At 42.9% G+C, this 24,263-nt stretch overlaps 1 protein-coding gene and 1 long non-coding RNA gene across 4 annotated transcripts in view; both read right to left on the bottom strand.

Annotated features, from left to right (window-relative positions):
* Positions 1 to 20,221, bottom strand: part of SNX9 (sorting nexin 9) — a 121,190-nt gene extending 100,969 nt beyond the window's left edge. Inside the window, exon 1 of one of the 3 annotated variants that reach the window (XM_054558374.2) lies at positions 20,091 to 20,221. Coding sequence is in view for 2 of the 3 variants with exons in the window: in XM_024248364.3 (XP_024104132.1) it covers positions 19,352 to 19,363 (12 nt within the window). In the remaining variant the exon portion in view is untranslated. Of the gene's footprint in view, positions 1 to 19,351; positions 19,688 to 20,090 lie in introns of those variants that run through there. The other 2 variants (XM_024248364.3, XM_063725072.1) reach the window with 2 other exon arrangements.
* LOC134761576 (uncharacterized) lies at positions 447 to 19,275 on the bottom strand. The gene is made up of 2 exons (XR_010140389.1): positions 13,736 to 19,275; positions 447 to 13,464 (listed from the first exon to the last, which is right to left on the bottom strand). It is a non-coding gene; the product is annotated as an uncharacterized LOC134761576 (long non-coding RNA).
* Positions 20,222 to 24,263: the final 4,042 nt, after the last annotated feature.

The following is a 24,263-nucleotide window of genomic DNA, read 5'->3' as shown; positions in this document are numbered from 1 at the left end:
GTGAGACTCCATCTCAAAAAAAAAAAAAAAAAAAAGACAAATGGGAAATAATTTTTTAAAATCTAGAATTCTGTACTCACGATGCTTTGAAATTGTCTTCAAACTATTTAAGCTCTTCTAAAAGAAACAAAAAATGAGAATTGCAATGAATTGAGTACGGATTATGCAAAATGGATTACTTAGCACTGCAATCAGAAGTACACAAAGACCATAGCTGTCTATCAAAGGATTGGTGAGTAAATGCAGATTACACATTTTAAGTTAAAATAAGATAATCAGTACAGTTAACCCTTGAACAACACAGGTCTGGTCCACTTTACACGCACCGTTTTTTCTATTTCTGCCACTCCACCCTCTTTTCCTCCACCTACTCAATGTGAAGACAATGAGGATGAAGGCCTAATGCTCTACTTCCACTTAGTAGTAAATATATTTTCTCTTCCTTATGATTTTCTCAATAACATTTTCTTTAGCTTAATTTACTGTAAGAATACAGTATGCAATATATATAACATACAAAATATGTGTTAACTGTTTACGTTATAAGGCTTCCAGTCAACAGCAGGCTATTAGTAGTTAAGTTTTGGGGGAGTCGAAAGTTATACTTTAATTTTCAATTGGGCAGGCGGTCGGTGCTCCTAACCCCCACGTTGTTCCAGGGTCAGCTATATTTCCTTTTCAATCTTCATTTTCGTCAATTCTTCAACCCTTGTCCTAAGCATCCTCCCATTGCTGGCACCACCTAAGCTGTACAGAAAGGCTTAGAAGGGCTTCATCTCCTTGAAACCACCTTTGCAAAATTATAACTGAGGAAATTATGACAGTGAAAGAAATCAGACCTAACCAACTCTATCTTGCTTGTAACCTTTAAGCTGTCCTTGTTCATTCCTGGGCATAGGCCAGAACTAACTTTGGGAAAGAATTTGATCCATGGTTTGATTCTGAAACAAAATTGGTAACAGCCCTTTCCTGAAAAGACCACCTTCTTGCCTGGGGTCCAGTCTGCCTTTGCAGGACTAACAAAATAACTACAAGAAATTACAATTTCGGGGTCATGTAGCCTCTGGCTCCAAGAGTCTGAACCTCCCCAAATTGCTCCTGGGGATAACATCACTATTGTAAAACCTAAGATCAGTGATTAAGATATTTGCAGACCCTGCACTTGATGGACTCAGACCAGTAACCTGGCCCAACCAGTTCTGCCATCCCACCCAGGAACAGAAGACATTAAGAAAACCTAACTTTAACCCCCTAAGATTCCATCTGCAACCTGACCAATCAGCACTCCCCACTTCCCAAGCCCCTACCCACCAAATTATCTTTAAAAACGCCAAATTATCTTTAAAAACTCCGATCCCCAAATGCTCAGGGAGACTAACAAACTCAGGTCTCCCGCACAGCCAGCTCTGCGTGAACTACTCTTTCTCCGTTGCAATTCCCCTGTCTTGATAAATCGATTCTGTCTAGGCAGCAGTCACGGTGAACCCAGTGGGCAGTTGCATCATGAGGATTGTGATAAGAGCACTGGAGTCAACAAGATAAAAGCAAGACATGCATTTATTTTTTAAGCATTAGACTATGTTACCTATATGGTCACATTACCTGTGGCAAATCTGTTTTACATTAACATGGGCAGACTCATACAAATGTCAACCAGTAAGAGATGGCACTGTTCTCGCCTTAATACTATCAAGCAACTTAATATATACAGCAAACTTAATTTATGAATATGTTTACACTGCCTACCAACAGACTGGATATTTGAAGATATTAAGAATGTATTCTGAATTTTTAAGTATAACAGGAATTACAGTTATTTAAGTCTACAGTTTTGGAGATATATATTAAAATACCATGAAACGATGTCTGGAATTTGCTTCAAAATAATGAGGAAAGGGGAAAATAGGGGAGGGGAGGCTAGAGGAAACAAAACGGGCCAGGATCACTGTGGAGGTGGGTGATGGGTACACAGGGGAGTGTCACTGTGCTGTTCTACGTTTGTCCATGTTTAAAATTTTTATAAATAAAAAGTTAAAATAGAAAATATTGAATCATGCCAAACCATTGAGATGACAGTTTAAAAAGTCACAGTGTAGTAAATTCTTATCATTTTATGTTGCCTCAGCATGCACTTTGAAGGTAAGTGGGACCTTCTCATAGCAGAAGCAGGGCTCTGTCACCCTGGACACAGCACAGGGTGCAGTTCTACACCTCCTCCCAGTTCCTCAACATGACCAATCCAGATACCTGCCTTAGCCAACTTCCTCCTGGCAACCACCTCCCCATGGGAAAGCTACACACAGCCTAGTTCACTGGCTCCAACCCTCATACCCCACATGGGCTGTGCAGTCACAGTGTGATCTCCTGGAACCAATTAAACCTCCCTGGGGGAAACCTGTTTGGACCCCATGAAGGCCCATGCGTCTCTAGGTAGGTCTCAATCTCTCTCTCTCCCTTCACAATTCCTGACCTTCAAGCTCCCTGACTATCCTGTGTGTGACCTCCAGGATTGCTATGTACTCCCAGGGCCTGTAGGTAATAAAATCTGTATTTCTATCTTGTGCCTCTCCTAATCATTGGGGGATGCCCTTCACCTTAAAGACCCTAAATTAAAACACACAGATGTGGAATTTTTTAGCATGACTAATATGAAATTCCAGTGATACACTTCATATTAAAAATAATCACTTAATGGAACCAGGAAAGAATAAAGATTCTAAGCCAAGATGATGCCATTTCTTCTTAGCCCATAACAGCATTCTGCCCCAGTTCTCAGGGTCCCAGCTGCTTTCTTCTACTGCTGCTCTCAAGATGGCTGGGGCTTCAGGAAGTTTACACTAGACACCCTGCAAATAGTGACCCTCATCAGAAGAGAAATGCAGTGAGTCGCTGATCAGAAATGGTTTCATCAGTCAGAAATCCAGCAGTCTGAAAGTACTTTGCTTATGTCTAGGTGGCCACCAGTCGAGTGAACAGCATAACGGTAACAGCCAAATGGTCTGATGAGACGTTTGTATTCACTTTCAGTATATCTAGGAAACATAATCTGAAATTTTCTATCAGACAAAATCTCAAATGCAAAATAATAGAGGTTTTTAAAAATTTCTTTACAAAGTTTTTTCTCCCAGCTGATTTGACTGGGGTATTCCTCATATAGAGAAGGATACTGTGTCAATCCTTCTGAAGCTCTCTTACTGATTGACTTAAATGGAGCACAGGATTTTCCTAGTGTGGCTTTAGTAAGATACAATCAATTAAGTTTTAAGAAGGGATAAAATAAGGCTTAAATCCAGTATCAAAGCAAACTGACTGTTAACTCCTGCGGTTAGCTTTGGCTAATAAAGGCAAGCTCAACTCTTTAAAAAAGAAAGAAGAGAGAAAGAAAGAGAAAGAAAGAAAGAAGGAAAGAAGGAAGGAAGGAAAGAAAGGGAAGAAAGAAAGAAATCAATTGTAAAAGTCAGTCATTTTGGGTGTGGTGAAAACCCTCCAATGGTTTTATTGCCAAATAAATGTCAAAGCCCCCGTGGTTGCCTGGGCCTCCCTGGCCTGGGGAGCAGCCCCTCTTCCCTGAGCTCCCTCAGCTCCCGCCTCACTGTGCAAGCACCAGCCTGAGGGTCTGCTCTTTCCCGAGATCCAAAGACACCCCCACCTTCCCTCAAATCTCTACCTGAGTGTCACCTTACCAGTGAGGCTTTCTTGTTTTTTTCACCTGCTTTCAGAACCCTAGTGAAACCATGAAACAACCGGAGGGGATAGGAGAATCCAAACAGCTATGTATCACATTAAGACAGAAAGGTCTGAGCTTTGCAGAGATTCGTGCCCCAATACTGCGCAGAATCAGCAAGGTGGTTACCATGTCCTCAAGCAGCACAGCAATGAAGTGGTGGAGAGAGCTACTAAACTGAGGGACAGCAGGAAAGGCCTAGAGAGGAGACCGGAGGGCAAGATGGGGTCACACCTCCAGGGCCATGGCACTAGGTTACCATCCCTTCCCTCAAATTATGCTTCACCCTGGGCAAGAGGCGGTGGCCTGGGAACTAAAATACCATAGGTCTGCTTCCCTAGCAGGATGGGGATGTAATTTGTTGTAAATTATTACAGAAAAGCAAAATTATAATTTTTCCCCCACTTGGACAGTGCAATGGAATTCACGCCTGCATCCATTCAATTATTTGTATTTTACAGATAAGGAAACTGAAGCAGTAAGTAACTTTTCATAGTCATGTATTAATAACTGGACTGGGATTTGAACCCAGGCTCCTAATCTCTATGCTATACCACCACTATTACATGAAAATACATATGCTTCATAATCAGGTAGAACTAATTTTATTCATTCATTGCATCTCTAATAAAAGACACAATTTCTCTTTTATTCTAAATATAAAATTCAAGAGAAACAAAACACTAATAAGGGAAATAGGCTTTTATGTAACAGCTATAATGAATCACAGAGGAATGCCAATGACCTCAACATTAATTCATTACAATATATACATCCCCACACACAAATAACAGTAATTATACACAAGGACAATTCATTGATACCTAACACCAAAAAGGTACTATGAAGTCCAGTGTTTTTAAGTAAACCTGTATTTTATTAACTGAATCTATATACATTTTAAAGAGTTAAAGATCCCCTGACAATTCACCAGCTGGGAATCCCTTCTCTAGAATTAGCTCTGGGTATTGCAAACCAGGTAAACAAAACACATCAAACAACAGCTTACCTGGAAATCAAAAGGAGCAGATCCATTTTAACCATTCCAAGATGCTATGTCCTCGGCCACAAAGGATTTAGAACAAGCCTGGGCACTGAAAGACTACTTGCCTTGAACGTTCACTGGTTCCTAAGAGTGGCTTAGTTTAACTAGTGCCAGATAAAATTTTAGAGTACAACCAGGGAAAGTGGACATTTACACTTCTCTAAAATGTACTTTCTGTCCCTCAAGGTCAGTCACTAAAATAGGAGCTCTTTAAATGAGACCTCAAACTAAACATGCCTTCAAGTATTTAACACCATTCCCTAAACTAGAGAAACGATCCTCTTCTACATCATGAATAACATAATGTCAGAATATTTAACACTTCTACATAAAATTTTCAAACTATGGCTCTTTATTGATATAAATTTATTTTTACTCCTAAGTTTCCAATGGCTAAATGGAGGGAAACAGGTTAGACGGTCTCATTTCTGACTCCAAATACTGAGCTATCTCACTGTACACTATGTATATACTTTTACCATAGCAACCGTACACCTAATTGAAGATATCTAAGTGTCTGTGTTCTCCATTAGACTGTAAATTCTCTGGATAGAAAAATGTACATGCATTTTCACTTACAGTATAAATTCTGGAGAGAAACTGTTGAATGGAAAAAAAAAAAAATCATTGGTCGAGCACAGTGGTTCATGCCTGTAACCCTAGCACTTTAGGAGGCTGAGGTGGGCAGACTGCTTGAGCCAGGAGTTCAAGACCAGCCTGGGCAACATGGCAAAACACCATCTCTATAAAAAATACAAAAATTAGCCAGGCATGGTGATGCATGCCTGTAGTCCTAGCTACTTGGGAGGCTGACGTGGAAGGATTGTTTGAGCCCGGGAAGTTGGGGCTGCAGTGAGCTGCTACTGTACTCCAGCCTGGGCAACAGGGTGAGGTTCTGTCTCAAAAAAACAAACAAAATTTGATTTTTGGTAGCAATGTAGCATACTGAATATTCCTGTCAATATCCCTTGATGTTCATGCATAATAATATTCTAATGTTAACCACAGCCAGCAACAATTACATGTATTCCTTCCATAATTAATGGTACAGCATATACTGTTCACGGATCCCACAAGAAACTGAACAGTGCAGTTCAGTTGCCACCTTGTTCAAATGCCAACAAGGACTTCACGATCTGCTGCCCTTCTCTTATTTAGACACCCGTTACTTCTTACTGACTCTGCAGAGACAGGTCATATGAACACAGACAGCATGCCCATGCCTTCATGCATACAGGTCCTATAATAATACATGGGTCGATGTGATTATTCAGAGGTGGATTTACCTAGTTTGGGGACTACATACATTCTTTTTTCTGGCTTTGACAAACATTTGTTTCTTTACTTCCTTAAAGCTTCTAAGTGGGCAAACAGGAAAAATGAAGCCGCTGAAATTCAAATTCATCAAAATTAGGTATGGGTACTTACGACATAAATAACATTAAAAACTGGATTTACACAAAGGCATGTATTATCTGACTTATAAATAATTTAAGAACAGGATTCTTCTCTCCTAGTGAATTAAAAGTTATTGTCATTATATAATCACGGTAGGAACATATTATACAATGCAAATAAATCTGGACTGATTACTGTTTTAATAACACACAAAACTGTATCGCATGTTTTCTGGCTAACTTAAAAGGCAATAGGAAGAGTAGTAACCAGCCTCCATGGTAATCTGAGATTATAGCGGTGTTGAGACATTTTGCATATAATACCAATGATCAATCAAAAGAACTGAAAAGTTACTGACAACACTACAAGCTGGCGAGAAACTAAATAGCTTCTGAGAATATTTTACCGATCTGTGATTTTCTGCATCATTTGAACCCAGTTAGATAAAATAATCCTTTAAGCAAGACACAAGTGTTCACTGCACACAGCATGCTAGTGCAGCCACCCAATCTACAGCCTCACAGATCTTAGGGACCAACCAAGGACAGAACCCAAGTTCTTTCTTTTATTTTTCCATCCCTCACAATAGTGGTTCTGGAAGTTAGGTCCCTAGACCAGCAGCATCAGCATCACCTGGGAACTGGTGGAAATGTGTGTTCTCGGCCGGGCGTGGTGGCTCACGTCTGTAATCCCAGCACTTTGGGAGGCCGAGGCAGGCAGATCACGAGGTCAGGAGATCGAGACCATCCGGGCTAACATGGTGAAACCCCATCTCTACTAAAAATACAAAAAAATTAGCTGGGCATGGTAGTGGGTGCCTGTAGTCCCAGCTACTTGGGAGGCTGAGGCAGGAGAATGGCATGAACCTGGGAGGCGGAGTTTGCAGTGAGCCGAGATTGCGCCACTGCACTCCAGCCTGGGCGAGAGTGAGACTCTGTATCCAAAAAAAAAAGAAAAGAAAAGAAATGTGTGTTCTCAGCCCCACCCCAGACCTCCTGAATCAGAAACTCTGTGTGATTTAACAAGCCCCCCGGGTTGGTGACTGTGATGCAGCTAGTTAAGAGTACCACAGCTCTACCATTAATTCCTAACCCTTAGGAAACATCATCACTTTAGCAAGAGTTCAATTTCTCTCTCAGATGGAAGCTTATTACCACTGCCGTATCTTTCTGTATAGCAGAGAGTCCTAATGAATCACAGAAGAGGGGAGTTTGAAAAAAAAATTTAATACTTATAGCATTTTAGAGAATCACTATCTATCATTTTCATAATGAAAACTCCAGAATGTGCACAAGATGTTTCCACTTATCAAAAAGTGTAATGGCTGTAATCCCAGCACTTTGGGAGGCTGAGGCAGGAGGAATGTTTGAGCCCAGAAGTTCAAGACCAGCCTGGGCACACAGAGAGACCCTGTCTCTACCAAAAAAAAAAAAAAAAAATTAAATATTAGCTGGCTCTGGTGGCATGTGCCTGTAGTCCCAGCTACTCGAGAGGTCGAGGCTGCTGCTGTGAGCCCAGATCACGCCACGGCACTCCATCCTAAGCAACAGAGTGAGACCCTTCTCAACAAAAATAAAAAATAAAAAATAAATGGCTAGGCATGGTGGTGTATGCCTGTGGTCCCAAACTGTATTAGTCTGTTTTCACACTGCTATAAAGAACTGCCCAAGACTGGGTAATTTATACAGGAAAGAGGTTTAATTGACTCACAGTTCAGCATGGCTAGGGAGGCCTCATGAACCACGATGGAAAGTGAAGGGGAAGCAAGGCACCTTCTTCACAAGGTGGCAGGAAGGAAAAGTACCGAGTGAAGGTGGAAGAACCCCTTATAAAACCATCAGCTCAGTCAGCATGGGGCAAATCGTCCCCATGATTCAATTACCTCCACCTGGTCCCTCCCTTGACACTTGGAGATTACAGCGATTACAATTCAAGATGAGATTTGGGTGGGGACACGAACCCTAACCATATCACAGATACTCAGGAGGCTGAGGTGGGAGGACTGCTTCAGTGTGGGAGTTCAAGGCTTCAGTGAGCCATGTTTGCACCACTGGACTCCAGCCTGGGCAACAGAGCAAGACTATTAAAACAAACAAACAAAAAAAAAAGGCGGGGAATGGGTTTTTAAAGGCTGAAAACTTTGCTTTTGGTCATTATATAGTAACTGAACTCTAATAGAAGTAAATATTAGAATATTTTAAAAATCTTGGCCGGGCATGGTGACTCATGCCTGTAATCCCAGCACTTTGGGGGGCCGAGGCAGGTGGATCACTTGGTGTCAGGAGTTTGAAACTGGGCTGGCCAATATGGTGAAACCCCGTCTCTACTAAAAATACAGAAATTAGCCGAGCGTGGTGGCACACATCTGTAATCCTAGCTACCTGGGAGGCTGAGGCAGGAGAACTGCTTGAACCCAGGAGGTGGGGGTTGCAGTGAGCTGAGATCACGCCACTGCACTCCAGCCTGGGTGACAAAGTAAGACTCTGTCTCAAAAATAAAATTAAATGTAAAATCTCTATACTTTTTGGTATCATCTTGGCTTTAGATGATTCAGACAGCTCAACCTATTGTAACCACAGATCTCAGTAACCTAACGGGTATTGATTTCCTAGGGTTTTGGAGTTTTTAGGGGTTGCAAGGACATTGAATATGCTTTACATACTGTTGGAATTGCATCAGACTAATCTGGTTCAACTTTTATGTAACAAAGTTATGAGTTGCTTTTCAGTTGGCATGGACCTCCAGGCTGAAGGTCACATCACCAGAGCATGCCCAAAACTAAGTGTGCAGCCATGGATAGAACCCACGTGCTCAGATGGACACGTGGAATGGAATGGGCATGAGGAATGAGCACTGAATTAAGAAGTGGACACCAACAGTTTGGGAGGCTGACGCAGGAGGATTGTTTGAGCCTAGGACTTTGAGACCAACCTGGGGAACATGGCGAGACCTCAATTCTACTAAAGAAAAAAAATTTAAAAAAATTGGCCGGGGGGGTGGCACACAGCTGTAGTCCAAGCTACTTGTGAGGCTGAGGTGGGAGAATCATTTAAGCCCAGGAGTTCAAGGCTGCAGTGAGTTATTATCATGCCACTGCACTCCAGCCTGAGGAACAGACTGAGACTCCGTCTCTACAAAAAAAAAAAAAAAAAATTCTTTTAAATTAGCCAGGTGTGCTGGCATGCACTTTGTGGTGCCAGCTTACTCAGGATGTTGAGGCGAGAGGATCGCTGGAGCCCGGGAGGTTGAGCTGCAGTCAGCAGAGGTTGCACCACTGCACTTCAGCCTGGGCAACAGAAGAGAGACCCTGCCTCAAAAAAAAGAAGAAGGAAAAAAAAAAAAAAAAACAGTGGACACCACATGGCAGGATCCAAAATCCGATCAGATGAAGCCCTAGTGTCACCCCATGTCAGGATCCAGTCAGATTATGCCTCCAGCATCACCCCAATGCAAGATCCAATCAGATCACGCCTCATTACCTTCTAAGTACAAAACCTGATGTAGCCCCCAGCATGGAGAGACAGACTTAAGTCCAACTACTGTCTCCTTGCTCAGCTGTCTGGCAATAAGCTTTTCTCGCTACAAAAACCTGGTGCTTCAGTGTTTGGCTTTCCACTACATGGGCAAATGGACCCAGTTCAGTTTGGCAATACTGGTAGACAGTCACAGGACAAAGTAAATCTGACGCATCAACAAAACAACTGTAAAATCATATTATTCAACTCTTGACTCTAAAATCTGAGTCATGGTTTAGGAAGGTGGGAGGAGAAGTGGAGTGCTGGAAACCCTGCCTAACCACAAAGAACTAGCCACCCTGCCTCTTCTAAGCTCCTGAGGGAGAAGGCACATGGTGGCAGGTAAAATTACCAATGTATTTACGAAACAGCAATTTGTAACACCTTCAGATTCAGCGCTAGTTGTTCAGTAAGTTTTCAGTTATTTTTTAAAGTTACTTTTAAAACATACTTTTTCTTCTCCCTGGAAGAAGAAAATTTCCTTAAGTACCATACTTAAGAAAATTACAAAATAATATTTGTAATCCTGAATGCATTAGCATTCTTCTATTGAAGTGCCCTTACTATGTGTAAGCATTAAAAATTTTTTCCAACCTAGTACAATTTGAAACAAATTAACAGAAAGTATATAAGTTTGGGAATCTGCTTTAGAGGCCTAAAGACAGTTAAGTTTTTAATTTAAAAAAAAATCTTTTTTTTCCTTGTTACAAAAGCAGCAAATATTCATTACTCAAAATCTTGAGACTATAAAACAAGCTAAAACAAAAAAAAATTCTTATGTGCAGCCACTATGCAATAGGCAACTATTATACATACGTCTACATTTTCAAGCCTTTTTCTGTGAATTTAAATTAGGAAATACATTTAAAGTCACGCATTTTAAATATACCAATTCATTAATATCTGAATGTCAACTGTCCTAGGGAGGATCCAAATCTTTACTCCCAGCATCCAAGTGGCACAAAATAGCTACTGAAATGTCTGCTGAACTGAATATCTGGGATCTGACAAGGCAATGTCTGGACTTGCAGACTGTGGAGCTGTACTATGGAAGTATTTTTAAAGCAACTGAAGTGACAGAGTAAGGGTTAAAACTCACTCAAAGTACTAAGTAACAGACTGATATGGTTTGGCTGTGTCTCCCCAGATCTCATCTTGAATTGTAGTTCCCATAATCCACACATGTTGTGGGAGGCACCTGGTGGGGGTAACTGAATCATGGGGGCAGTTACCCCCATGCTGTTCTCATGAATTCTCACAAGATCTGACGGTTTTATAAGGGAGTTTTCCCCCTTTTGCTTGGCACTTCTTCCTGCTGCCATGTGAAGGACATGTTTGCTTCCCCTTCCACCATGGATTGTAAGCTTCCTGAGGCCTCTCCAGCCCTTTGGAACTGTGAGCCAATTAAATCTCTTTTCTTTATAAACTACCTAGCCTCGGGTATTTCTTCATAGCAGCATGAGAACAGACTAATACACAGACATTTCAAGACTTGGGTCCTTTGAAAGCCTCTGGGCTTGAGGAACTGTGCCAGGAGCCTGCACTGTGCCCCTGCAGACAGCCTGCCCTCCTTCAGGACACTGTGCCCTTTGAGTACAAGGACAGGCCTTTCATACTGACATCCCAGAGGACCGGGCACATCTGAAGTTCAAATGAATGAGCTGTGGATGACAATGGGTAATAGGTAACAGAATGAAGCTGCATTTCCCCCTCTTTAATTTATCCCTAAAGTTAAGTGTCTGACTTAATGAATAATCACAAATCTGTGATTTCTGAGTACTGTCCCTGTGGGTAATAATACCACATGACTCGATTTTCAGATACTAAAAATAACTTAGAAAAACTGAGTCAGACTGAACAGCATCCTTAAACACTGCATTTACAATGCCTAGAAATTAGTAAGGAGTCTATCGCGTGCTTTTAATAGTCAAAAGAAAAATGACAAAGAAATATCAATTGGAAAGTTTTGAAATGCCCACAGTTTGACAGCTTGACTGAAGGTTTGGTTTCAAACAAAATGCTTAACAACTTTTTCACCTTTCCCTCTGCAAAGATCAGATTAACACTTTCATTCACATATTCCACTCCCTTCACTTGACAGTCTGCTATAAAGATGCTCTGACTTGGATTTTGTTCCAGCAACTAGAGCAAGCTAATACCTCAGTCACTGCCAGACTGAAACAACTGAAGTGCTGAATAAAATATTAAAAGCAAAAGATACAAACTAAACACCTTTTGGAACACACTGCTGAGTTAGCACGAAAGGAAAGGCTCTGGAGAGGCCACAAAGGAAGTGAAAGCAGAAACCCTGGGAGAACACATGTGCTGAGGCAGGATTTCCTGCTAGGAGACTCCACAAACCTGGGAGCCTGGCTCTGTGTTCTGGGGACTGTGTGGGGGCAGGGGAGGCAACACACAAAGTGTCCTGTATTAAGCTACAAGCTGGGACTCCAAAAGGACCTCAGCATAAGGGTAGAGAGGAAAACCTGTGTGCAAGGAAATGTCTCATCACTGACACAGAGTAGTGGGAATGAGGAAAATTGCTGCTGAGATGCCAGGTCCGTATTTATTCTACCCAGTATGGCTGAGAAAACATTAAGCCAGGAATTAAAGATACAGTGACCCCAAGGATGTAATGTCCCCAGGAGACTGGTATCAGCACACACAAATCCTCCCTGGAAGGATACAACCTCAATCTAGGTAACAGGATTCCCGCAGAGGAAGTTCCAAGGAAAACAAGAAACTCAAGGAAAAATCAAATCAAATCACAAAACACACAAGAAAACAAAGCACCATGAGTGAAAATGTGCAGAAACAGATGGCTGAATCAGACTTCTGAGATTAGGACAGAAAACTATTAATGTTTTGACATGCTTAAAAGAAGCTTAAAAATATGAGCAAAGAACCAGAAACTATAATGAATGATAAGCAGATTTGAAATAGAACCAAATACAATTTCTAAAAATAGAAGATAACCGAAACTGAAAATTAAATGGATGAATAAAAGAGCAGATTTGGCCTGACTGAGGAAAGAATAGTGAATGGAAGGTAAGAACAAACAAAATCATCCAGAATGCAGCACAAAGAAAACATGACAGGTTGACAGATGGGAAGTTTGATTTCCATCGGTCCTTTTCATGTTACTAGAGTTCCAGAAAGAAAGAATGGAGAAAAGGCAATTTTCATGAATAACCACTGAGAATTTTCTAGAGCTGCACTCACCTATAAAGTAGCCATTAGCCACATGTGGCTACTGAAATTAAAATTTAAACACAGTTCCTCAGTCACACTAACCACATTTCAAGTTCTTGTTAGCCACAAGTGGTAGGCAGTTACCATATGGATGGCACAGATGTAGAACATCATCAGAAAGAGTACACTGAACAGCACTGTTCTAGAACTAACGTAGCACCTGTCCTCAGATCCAAGATACCCAGGAAACCCCAAGCTGTGTAACTAAAATCCACACATGGACACACTACAGTGAAACTGCAAAATACTAAAACTGAGAAAGTCTTAAAAACAGCCAGTGAGGAGTCACACCACCGACAAAGGAACAATAATTAGCTAACTGGCTTCCCAGCGGCAAATGTCAAAGCCAGTAGAAAACAAAGGAAGAATACCTTCATTGTACTGGGAGAAAATGCTGTCAACCTAGAACTCTTTCAAGACCAGGGTAATTTTCATACCTAAGAGACATATAAGAGATTTACCAACAACATACCTTCTCAACGGAAATTCCAATTCATTTTAGATGGAAGGGAAATTATCTCAAGAAAAGACTGAAATGTAAGAAGAAATAGTAAGCAAAGACACAGTACAATATGATTAGATCTAAAACATTTAACTGTATAAAAATAATGTCCAATTTGTGGTGAAAAAGATAACTAAAATACTGGGCAATAATTGATCATATTGGGGGAGATGATTGGAGTTAAATAACCTTATGTCTTTTTGTAATTCAGGAAAAGGCTAATGATATTAAGTAATTTCAGACTTTAATGTTAACATGCTTATGATAACCACTGGAAAAAAGAGACTTATAACACAAACCTTCCACAAAGTTGGGAGTGGGCTCCTACAATCTATAAGATGGTAGACAGAAATCCAAATACATCAGTAAACACAATGCTGTACAGGCAGGCACCAAGATCAGACTGGATAAAAAGGTAAAATTCAGCTATTGGCTTTTATATATCTGGGAAACATTCACCAAAAGCTAGTGAAATCACATTAACATTAGAAATACAGTCTTTAAGAAAAAACGCATTACCAGAGATAAAGAGGTTCACTTCATAATGATAAAAACTTCAATTCACCTAGAAAATAATACTAATTGTAAATGTTGACAAATTTTTAAATTCACCATTTTAACATCTCCATCAAGTAGACAGAGGATCAGTTAGATACAACAGATCAAGTAGAGGAACACAATTAGTAAGGATACAGATATAAACAGCACAGTAAGTCTAATGGACATAGAGCATACAGAATAGACACACACATCAATAATATGTATACTCTTTTTGTGCACAAGTGAAACATAAAAGCTGACTGTATGCTGGGTATAAAGTTAGCCTCAACAAATTTCCAGGTACAGTATTGATTTTAATCAGGCTCCCTGATCACAATGCAGTCAAGTTAGAAATCACCAACAAGAAAGAGAAAAACCCAATATATTTGGAAATTAAACACAATTCTGACAACTCATAGGTTAAAGACAACTCTTTGAAGTCTCAGAAATATGAAGCTTGTTCCAACTGCCTTAAAACATCAGGCAATTTCTCATGTAATCATTAGTAAAATTGATTATGTTTTAAAAAATATAATTGCCAATACCTAAGCTGCAGATGTAAATTTTGTGTTGTACCTGTATACACTTTTAACAAATACACTAAAACACATGATTAAAAGAACAAAAGCTTACAGCTGGGGATTAATATTTTCTACTTCAATAATCGAGTCACTTATCTCACTAGAATATATTTTTGCTCTTTTAAACTTGAAGATACAAAAGTGATCGCAAACAGAGTCTCAGCTTCTTGAGGCTGACAGCATTCAAAGGAGACAGCCATCAGTTACAGAAACAAATATAAGATGGCAGTCAGGGTGTGTAATGTGACCCTGAAACAGGGGCGGAGACATCAGGAAAGGCTTTCCCGGGGAAGTGATGCTTAGACACATTAAGACCTAATATGTGGCCGGGCGTAGTGTCTCACACCTGTAATCCCAATACTTTGCGAGGCTGAGGAGGGAGGATCACCTCAGTTCAGGACACATGGTGAAACCCCATCTCCACAAAAAATACAAAAAGTAGCTGGGCATGGTGGCGCACACCTGTAGTCCCAGCTACTTGGGAGACTGAGGTGGAAGGATCACCTGAGCCAGGGAAGTCGAGACTGCTGTGAGCTGTGTTCGTGCCACTGCACTCCAGCCTGGATGACAAAGCGAGACCCTGTCTCCAAAAAAAAATAATCATCATCATCATAAAAACTTAACATCTAAAAACAAAGTACCTAGGGAAGGACAAGGGAGAATAGCATTTCAGAAAAGAAACAGCAGTACTGCAAAGCTACAAAGCTTTAAGTGGACAATTAAAGTAAAACTATAATTTAATTTTCAGATGGTCAATATAAAAACAAGGCACAGTAGAAAATTGCAACATTTTTATGCTTTCTCATCTATTCCTTCTTTAATGAGACTTGTTCATCTTTCTACTGTCACAGAACTTACCTTTGACTGTACAAATACTGCACAAACACTCTACTTAAGACACATAGAAAATACTACTGCTATACAAAGTTAAATGGTTAGCATTTTCCAAACATTTTAAAAGCCATAAAAATCAACTTTAATCCTTAAGACCTGTTAGAAAGATATTTCTATTCTAGTCTTCAAATAAAGAAGTTTCTGCTCTGGAGGGGCTACAAAGTATGCCTTCTGAATTGTTCTCACTAATCTATGCACGGAATAAACAAGTCTTAAGCAATTCATTTATTCCCTACCATTATTTTTAACATTCCATACCCACTTAATTTAACCAGACAAGCTGTGTAACACATGTGTATAACTTTAGGTATTGGAACCGAAGAGTTAAAAAAAAAAAAAAAAAAGCATCAAGAACGCCTAGAATCTTGTTATAGTTAGCCTAAAGGTGACTATGTAAGCACAAAAGGATCCAAATTAGTGATTGAAGGTTAACTTTGACATAGAAATTACAGCTAAATTATACAGATATGGATTAACCTCCACTAACAATTTTCTTCATGTCCCCTTTGACAAACACTGAAAAAAAAATTCTTCATTTCTTTTCCAGGACTTGATCTTTTAAATAAAACAGGATGACTGACAATGTATTATATATTTATATATCATATGTATATATAAATATAAATATAACCTATAATATAAATAGGTTATATTTTGGCTAGGTCGAAATATAACCTTTGGAGGCTTCCAATAAAGGTCAAGACTAAAATGCTCTGCAGTTTTTGTATTAATATTTGTAAAACAAGACTTGATTGCACTGAGTGAGTGCATACACTTAAACTGAATGCAGCATTCTACTGAGTAAGGATTAGAAATAGAAAACAGATAATCCCCTTAAAATGTGCAGTTACTGATTAACTTTCCTTTTTTTTTTTTTTTTTTCTTGAGACGGAGTCTCACTCTGTCACCCAGGCTGGAGTGCAGTGGCGTGATCTCGGCTCACTGCCAAGTTCCGCCTCCCGGGTTCACGCCATTCTCCTGCCTCAGCCTCCCGAGTAGCTGGGACTACAGGCGCCTGCCACCACGCCCAGCTAATTTTTTTTTGTATTTTTAGTATAGAGGGAGTTTCACCGTGTTAGCCAGGATGGTCTCGATCTCCTGACCGCGAGATCCGACCGCCTCGGCCTCCCAAAGTGCTAGGATTACAGGTGTGAGCCACGGCACCCGACCCTGATTAACTTTCTTTAGCAGTGAAGGACTGTCCAACCAAAGTTCTTCTTCTAAAAGATAATTTCCTTTTCTATTGTAAAATATAGTAGTGGAGTTTTTAAAAATCCCAATAGTTCAGTGATACCCACATCCTTAATACGTAAGAACAAACAAGAAAATTGTATCTGAAGATACTATGGCCAAGTCTCTGATAAATTCAAAGGGAAATCGACATCCCTTAAAATATCCAGATACTGAATTTACTTTTCATCAGTTAATACTTACAGCAACAGCCTGAGTGCCACTGGAGCCTACATTTTTATTAAAAGTTAATCATTACTACTAAGCACATTCTCCCCACCCCTTGAAGAAGACAAAGAAAAAAAACACTACTACTCAGGTGTGGGGAAGGGGTGTGTATATGGGGGAAGGGAGGAAAGTACCAACTTGACTCTCTGGGAACAATTAAAAAATGAGACTTTGGTTTGACACAAGAATCACCAGCATGTCAGAAAACTAAGGAAGGGTCTTCTTTTAATAACTGCTTCGTTGCTCTTCTTTTTCTTAAAATGGAAATGGTTTGTCACAATGTAAACATGGAAATGAGCACCATGTGGAACAGTGATTAGGCAGCCGAAAGAAACTAACAGAACTACTGGAATCTGCCTTTGGAGTGGTGTAGATAACGAAGTAGGAAGTCCTTACGCATGCTTTAAGGCTCGTGTTTAAGCAAAGACACATGCAATTCAAGATTAATATACAAGAACCACTTTTCAATTTGTTGTAAAAAAAATTAAGTTCAGGCTTAACTATGACATAAAAATTTCACTTCATATACCTGCACTAGTTGCTAAACTGCATTCCACTTAAAGGACAGTACAGGTAACATGCCTCAGTAGACCGGAGTGTAAAAACACACTGACCACCACTAGACAGATCTCTATGTCATAAACCGTCTTTTCTTTTTTCAAACGGAGTCTCGCTCTGTCACCCAGGCTGGACTGCAGTGGCGCGATCTCGGATCACTGCAACCTCCGCCTCCCGGGTTTAAGCGATTCTCCTGCCTCAGCCTCCAGAGCAGCTGGGGCTACAGGCGCGCGCCACCACGCCTAGCTAATTTCTGTATTTTTAGTAGAGACGGGGTTTCACCATATTGGCCAGGCTTGTCTCGAGCTCCCGACCTCAGGTGAACCACCCACCGCGGCCTCCCAAAGTGCTGGAATTACAGGTGGGAGTGAGCCACCGCGCCCGGCCTATAAACCGCTTTTAAGGTTGCAAGATGAGCATGTACTAGGATGTGTAACTGGTAATTTCTGGAATGTCTGGCAACAAACCTCAAAATCAAATTTCTTTAGAAATCCTTGGCCTAAGTTTTATTTTTAAAAAGGTCAACACAAAATTAATATGCTAAAAAGGTGGCAAATTCTATCGCATTAATAAAACCAAAGCACAGCACAGGCAATAATATATTAACAAGAAGGTAATTATTTCAGTAACAGCAGCAACAGGTTCCCTGGAGGAGAATCCCCATTTCTCTACAAACGCTGCACCTAGATGGATTCAGAGCACTAAATTTACCACAGCACAACATCTAGCAGACCGAAGTCAAGCAGTGCTGATCTTTCAAAGAGATTTCACATTTCTTACCATTTTCTACCTTAACACTTCACAAAAAAAGCAAACACCTATCGAAAAATAAAAAATAACGTTTCTAGCAACCCAAAAGTAGCTCAGAGATCTCAAAAACAAATAGAGAAAGGGGTGCTGATGCTAACAAAGTGACATTACAAAAACTAAGTGCAAAAGTAAACCCACTCCTCACAGCGTATCACAGATCAGTTGATGGCTCAGGTATAGAGCCTCCTCCCCCAGGTCCTCCCTTCCGTGTCCGCGACTTCCCCAGTGACTATTCTACATCAAGTAACTACTGAAAACGCCCAAGGAAAAGGAGCGGGGGACGGTGGCTTTTGAAAATTCAGGTAGCCAAGAGTGACTGCTAATTTCATAAACAATAACGTAAAACAAGCAAACCACCGCTCCTAGCCAATGACCAAGCAGGAGTCAAAGTTCCACCACGTAATTCGGGCCTGGGCCTTTTTTCAGGCAAACACGTAATCGAAAGCACAGTCATTTCCCTCTTGATATTTTATTCATGCCGGCAATGCCATTCACAATGAAAAGGTAGCAAAACAAAAGAAAAAAATAACAGCAGCGAAGGCAAAGGGGCGCGGGGCGTCCCAGCCTCGGTCCCTCCCCGGCCGCGAGCTCCCGCAGGCCGGGACGGGAAGCGCCGCGTCCTCTCCGCCGAGGTCTCGACTCCCACCCGCCCCGCGGGGGCGAGGGTCCCCCAGGCGGCAGCGGGAGGGGACGTGGGGGCGGCGGGGACGCCGGACGCTACACAGCGCCAGTCGCCCCGGGGGCCTCCCCGGGCTGCGGGAAGTTTCCGTCCCGCGGCCCCTCCCGGCGAGCCCGCCGCAGCCCACGCTCAGGTGCAAACTTCCCAAACCTCGCTGCGCCCGGGGTCCTAACCCGCGCCCAGACCCGACGCCCTCCCCCGGCGCGATCCTGGCCGTCTGTCTGCACGGCCTGCCGCACCCATGCCCAGAAGGGACTGGCTGGGCCGCGGACCCGCCCGGGGACTCCACCAAGGACGCCGAGTGGCCCCTCGGCCACCCCCGGCCCCGGCCCCGACCCTCCCCGCGCCGCCGCGGGCCTGAGCGACCGGTCGGGCCTGCGCCGCGCGCCCCTCACCTTGGTGGCCATGGCGGGCGGGTCCCCCGGCCCGGGACGGCCGGCTCGTCTCCCGCGCCGCGGATGGTGATTCTGAGCCGCGCAGGCAAAGGCAAGGGCGAGGGCAGCGGCTCCGGCTGGGCCCCGGCGCGGCGGCCGCTCCTCCGCCTCGGCCCCGAGTCTCGACGCTCAGGCCCAGCCGCTGGGCGCTCGGCTACTCCCGCGCCGCCCGCTCCTGCAGTTCCTGAAAGTCCCCGGCTGCGCGGCCCCCGCCCCTGTCGGCCGAGCCTCCCATTTACCGCGGCGCGCGCGGCGCCCGGCGGAAGCGCGCCCTGGGCCCTCGGCCGCGGCCCGGCCTCCTCGCCTCCTGGCCGCCCCCGCGTCGCGTCGCGCCGCCGCCCCGGGCAGTCGCCGCCGCCGGGCGCCCTTGGTCGAGGCTGGGAGCCGCGTCCCGCGCAGCGGCGGGGTCCGGACGGGCGCCCCAGGCCATGGCCCGCACCCTGCGTGGCCGCCCCACGGGAAGCGATCCGCGGCCCACAGAGCCGCTCGGGGGAGCCGAACCCCGACTCGGGGGAGCCGAACCCCGACCCCGGTTCACGCTCGGCCGGCGCCGCGCGCCGTGGCTCGGCGCTTTCCGTGAATGAGGCGGGAGGGGGCGGCAGGAACTCTCGACGCTCCGGGCAGACAGGAGCCCCGCAACCCCGCTGTCTTTGCCCCACGCCGGGGGTGTTGCGGGGTCGCCGTGCCCTTGGCCGAGTACCTTGAGTGCCACATAAACAGCTGGGAAGGAGCGGAGCAATGGCTTCCTGGGCCTCTTCGTCCTGCCCGGAGGCTCCCTCAGGCCGGGGTCCTGACTTGGAGCCCCTGGGACGGGATGGTGGGGGGTTTCGTTCTGTGACGCCCCGTTAACCTCATTCTGGAATCTTGATAAGTTTAAAAATGCCCGAGGGCCCAAGAGGTTTGGGGGACAACAGGCTCTCTGAAGTGGAAACGAGGTCTCTAAAATTTTCCATCTTTCTGTCAGTGTTTCTTTCCAGAGTTGGAGATATATATATATGGGTGTTATGAATAAACGAATGAGTTGAATTGAGCAGCAAGATTTTTCACTCAAGGACAAAACACGACTGGAAGATGTGTCTTAATTGGCATACTAGTGGAGTGCTTTTTTATTATTATGAGGGATATATTTGTAAGAAGAGACAACTATCAAATGTAAATCTCTGGTGTTTAATGTCAAGTTTGTGTCTTCTTAAATACATTCTATTTGACCTGAGATTTCACTAGTTACATTCAATAATGGGGTTTAAAATAGATACGATATTGCAGAATTTTCTGTGAATTTTTGTGTTTGTTGAGCTCATGGTTAAGCTATAGTCATCATAATATGCATACATAGTTGTCTTTCTCCGTAAAAAAAATGTTGGGAGGCCAACATTCATTGACAGCCTGCTTGCTGTGTACTAGGCCTCTACATCTCCATCTCATTTAATCCTTATAAGAAACATTTGAGAAACTCATTATTGTCCACCGTTTACAAAGAAGAGCGAATCAGGGCTCACTTAAATAACTTGCCCGTTTGGTAATACTTATTCAAATCGAAAATGACCGTAGCCTTGGACCCAGCAGCCCTCCTAGGAATTTATCCTGTCAAACACTTGTACAAGTGATCAAAGATGTTCATCAAAGATTGTTCTGTAATAACTCCAACCAGAAAGCAACCTATGTGTTTGTTAACAGGACTGTTTCAGTAAATAAGATACATCCATTCAAACAAAATACTAGGAAGCCCGTAAGAAAATGATAATATTCTAAGAGGTGTTAAGAAAGATAAAAAGAACATTATGTATGGTACATTTATGTAAAAAAAAAAATGGAAATATGTTACACATTCCTAGAAAATTTCTGAGAAAGATTCGCCAGATCCTGTTGTCAAAGTTTTTGACCATGTGTATGTATGACTTCGTTTAAAAACAGCAGTTATATTTTAATAAACAATGGAAGAAATAACTTGGCTAAGAGCACACACTAGTATGTGGAAAAGCCAGGATTTGAACTCAGGCAATGTCATAAGTAATGAGTTTTCCATATTCTTTTAAATGTGAAGGCTGGGTACAGCTCTCTCTGCAGCCGTTCAACAATGCATCCCTTGATAGGAAGGTGCAAAGTTAGGGGCACACCTGTGAAGACAGGCCTTTCCACATGATCATCTGGCAAATCCTATGCAAATAGTCATCCTGGCACCCAGCACCACGAAAGCAAGAAGACTAGAGACTTCAAGCTTTTCCCACCCAAACAATTTCATAACCCTGGTTTTATTTTTTACAAGTAATGGTGGAGGGCTAAGGTGGAAGGATTGCTTAAGCCCAGGTGTTCAACACCAGCCTGGGCAACATAGTGAGACCTCATTTCTAGAAGTTTTTTGTTGTTGTTGTTGTTTTAAAAAGAGCAAGACTGTCAAAAACAAATGAAAAAGAGATAAACATGGCCAGGCACTGTGGCTCACGCCTGTAATCCCAGCACTTTGGGAGGCTGAGGCGGGCGGGTCACGAGGTCAAGAGATTGAAACCATCCTGGCCAACATGGTGAAACCCCGTCTCTACTAAAAATACAAAAATTAGCTGGGCATGGTGGCGTGCGTCTGTAGTCCCAGCTACTCAGGAGGCTGAGGCAGGAAAATCACTTGAACCCGGGAGGCGGAGGCTGCAGTGAGCCGAGATCGAGCCACTGCACTCCAGCCTGGGCAAGACTCCGTCTCAAAAAAAAAAAAAAAACAGAGATAAACATGTGCACTTTCACAGTAAACCACACCGAAGGGATCTTGAACATAAAAAAATCTTTATCACATTTTTAGTAATGAATTGGGTAGTATATCTCCAGTAAATACTGCTAAACTTAGGAGTTTTATCTTTATATACGTCAGTCAAAATCAGCATTACTTCGTGAATGTTATAGAGGAGACTCACTTTCATAGAATATATTTATATATAGAGAGAGAGAGACCGGGTCTTGCTCTGTCACCCAGGCTGGAGTGCAGTGGCCCAATCTCGGCTCACTGCAGCCTCCGCCTCCCAGGTTCAAGTGATTCTCCTGCCTCAGCCTCCCCAGTAGCTGGGATTACGGGCACCTGCCACCATGCCTGGCTAATTTTTTTTATTTTTTATTTTTAGTAGAGACAGGGTTTTGCCATGTTGGCCAGGCTGGTCTCAAACTCCTTATCCTAAGTGATCTCTCTGCCTCAGCCTCCCAAAGTGCTGGGATTACAGTCGTGAGCCACTGCACCCGGCCATGGCGTTTGTCTTCTGCTCCCACTTGATGACCCATGCATATCTCTCTTCTGTCCACCTCCATCCTTTGAGCCAGCTTCCTTAGAGTTGATTCTCTATGCAGGCCTGCCTGCAGAACCCAGAACCCAGAACCCTGGGCCATGCTAAGTTCAGATTTTCTTCTACAGCATGAGCTTCCATTACTCCCGGCGTGAGAACACAATTAGTTAAGCAATTGGATCTGCATTTGCAGACTGCGTTTGGTTATTACTAGATTGCACTTTCAAAAGAAGAAGACCTGGAGCCAGAGCAACAGAGCCACTCTGTTTAGGCTTTGTACTCTAGCTTCTTTTTTTTTTTTTTTTGAATCATGCCACAGGAGGTAAAGTGATTAGGATTCACAGGCAGCCTCGTCCAGCCACAGAGCTGGGGGGACAGGAAAATAATGACCACCACCTCTTCCCTGGGTTTGTTCAGTATGGTCAGGTGTTTTTATTCAAAATTAGATTCTCCTTATGTTTTTAAGAGCTCAGAGCCCAACTAAATGCTTGGTCAACTAATGGGAAACTAGTATGGGAAAGTGCAACTATGGGAACTAATGTGGAACGGAGTGAAAATGTGTGATGGTCACCTAATGTAAGGATCGGAGGATGAGAATAATGTGTAATAATACAGAGTCAGCCTGGGTCTGGCACAAGGGGATACCTCCTCCTCTCACTTTAGGGTATGAATTCAATGAGGTTAAAGAAAACCTCGGGGTGACCTTGAAAATAAACAGTGGAAAGGAGTGCAGCTGGTGCCGTTCCAATCCTAATAAACGAGTGACGTCCTCGCCTTGGACCGGATGCTGTTACAGGTGAGGGAGATAAAAGTCCCTGCTCTCTTAGAACTTAACAATCTGTACAGGGTGGGGGAAGACAATAAACTACAAATAAATGTCTAATGTGCCAGGTGCTTTTATAAGTGCTCTGAAGAATCTTTATAGGAATAAAGAGAAGCAGGAGAGGTTTTTTTCATATAAGGTTTCCCCTTGGCATTAGACTGAGTGTATGTATGAAAGTGTATGGTTTTAAAATTGTGTTTGTTTTAGATAGTTAGCTGATTGGTTGGTTTTCATTTTTGTTCCATTTTGACTAAGTCACATTTCTTTCTCCATCGTCTGGGAGACACAGAGCCGTAAACAGTAACGGGACATAGTGTCCAGAACTAGAAATTGAGCAGAAATCTGACTGCTAGGACCTGAGCAGTCCAGGAAGGGAGAGTTGGCATGGACAGAGAGAGACTGGAGGCTAGGGAGGCTGCATGGATGGCAGAGGTGGCAGCAGCAGGCAGTGTTAGGCTGGAACAGGAACCATTTGCTCAAGGTTCTATACTAGACTGTTTGCTGAGTTTGGGTAGTTCTAACTCCCAGAAGGACTGACCTGTGAGGTCAGGGCTGCAATAGAAGATTGGCTCACCAGTTGGCTTCCCAAATGAAGTCCCAGCCTGTAGGATCCCTGGTGTCTCATGAAACTTTGCCCTAGGGTATTGTTTTAATTCTTTGACTTGTTAAGGACAGGCTGGCGTGAGTCCTCGGAGACGTACTGGCATTCAGTGATTGGGCACAAAGAAGTAACAGTGGATATAGGACATTTTGCTAGTTCATGTGTCATTGCTCAAGTTACAAACTG

This window comes from Pongo abelii, chromosome 5 (assembly GCF_028885655.2).
Source record: "Pongo abelii isolate AG06213 chromosome 5, NHGRI_mPonAbe1-v2.0_pri, whole genome shotgun sequence".
Taxonomy (NCBI): Eukaryota; Metazoa; Chordata; class Mammalia; order Primates; family Hominidae; genus Pongo; species Pongo abelii.
Note: the sequence above shows the minus strand (reverse complement) of the source record. Positions and strands in the feature narration are given on the sequence as shown.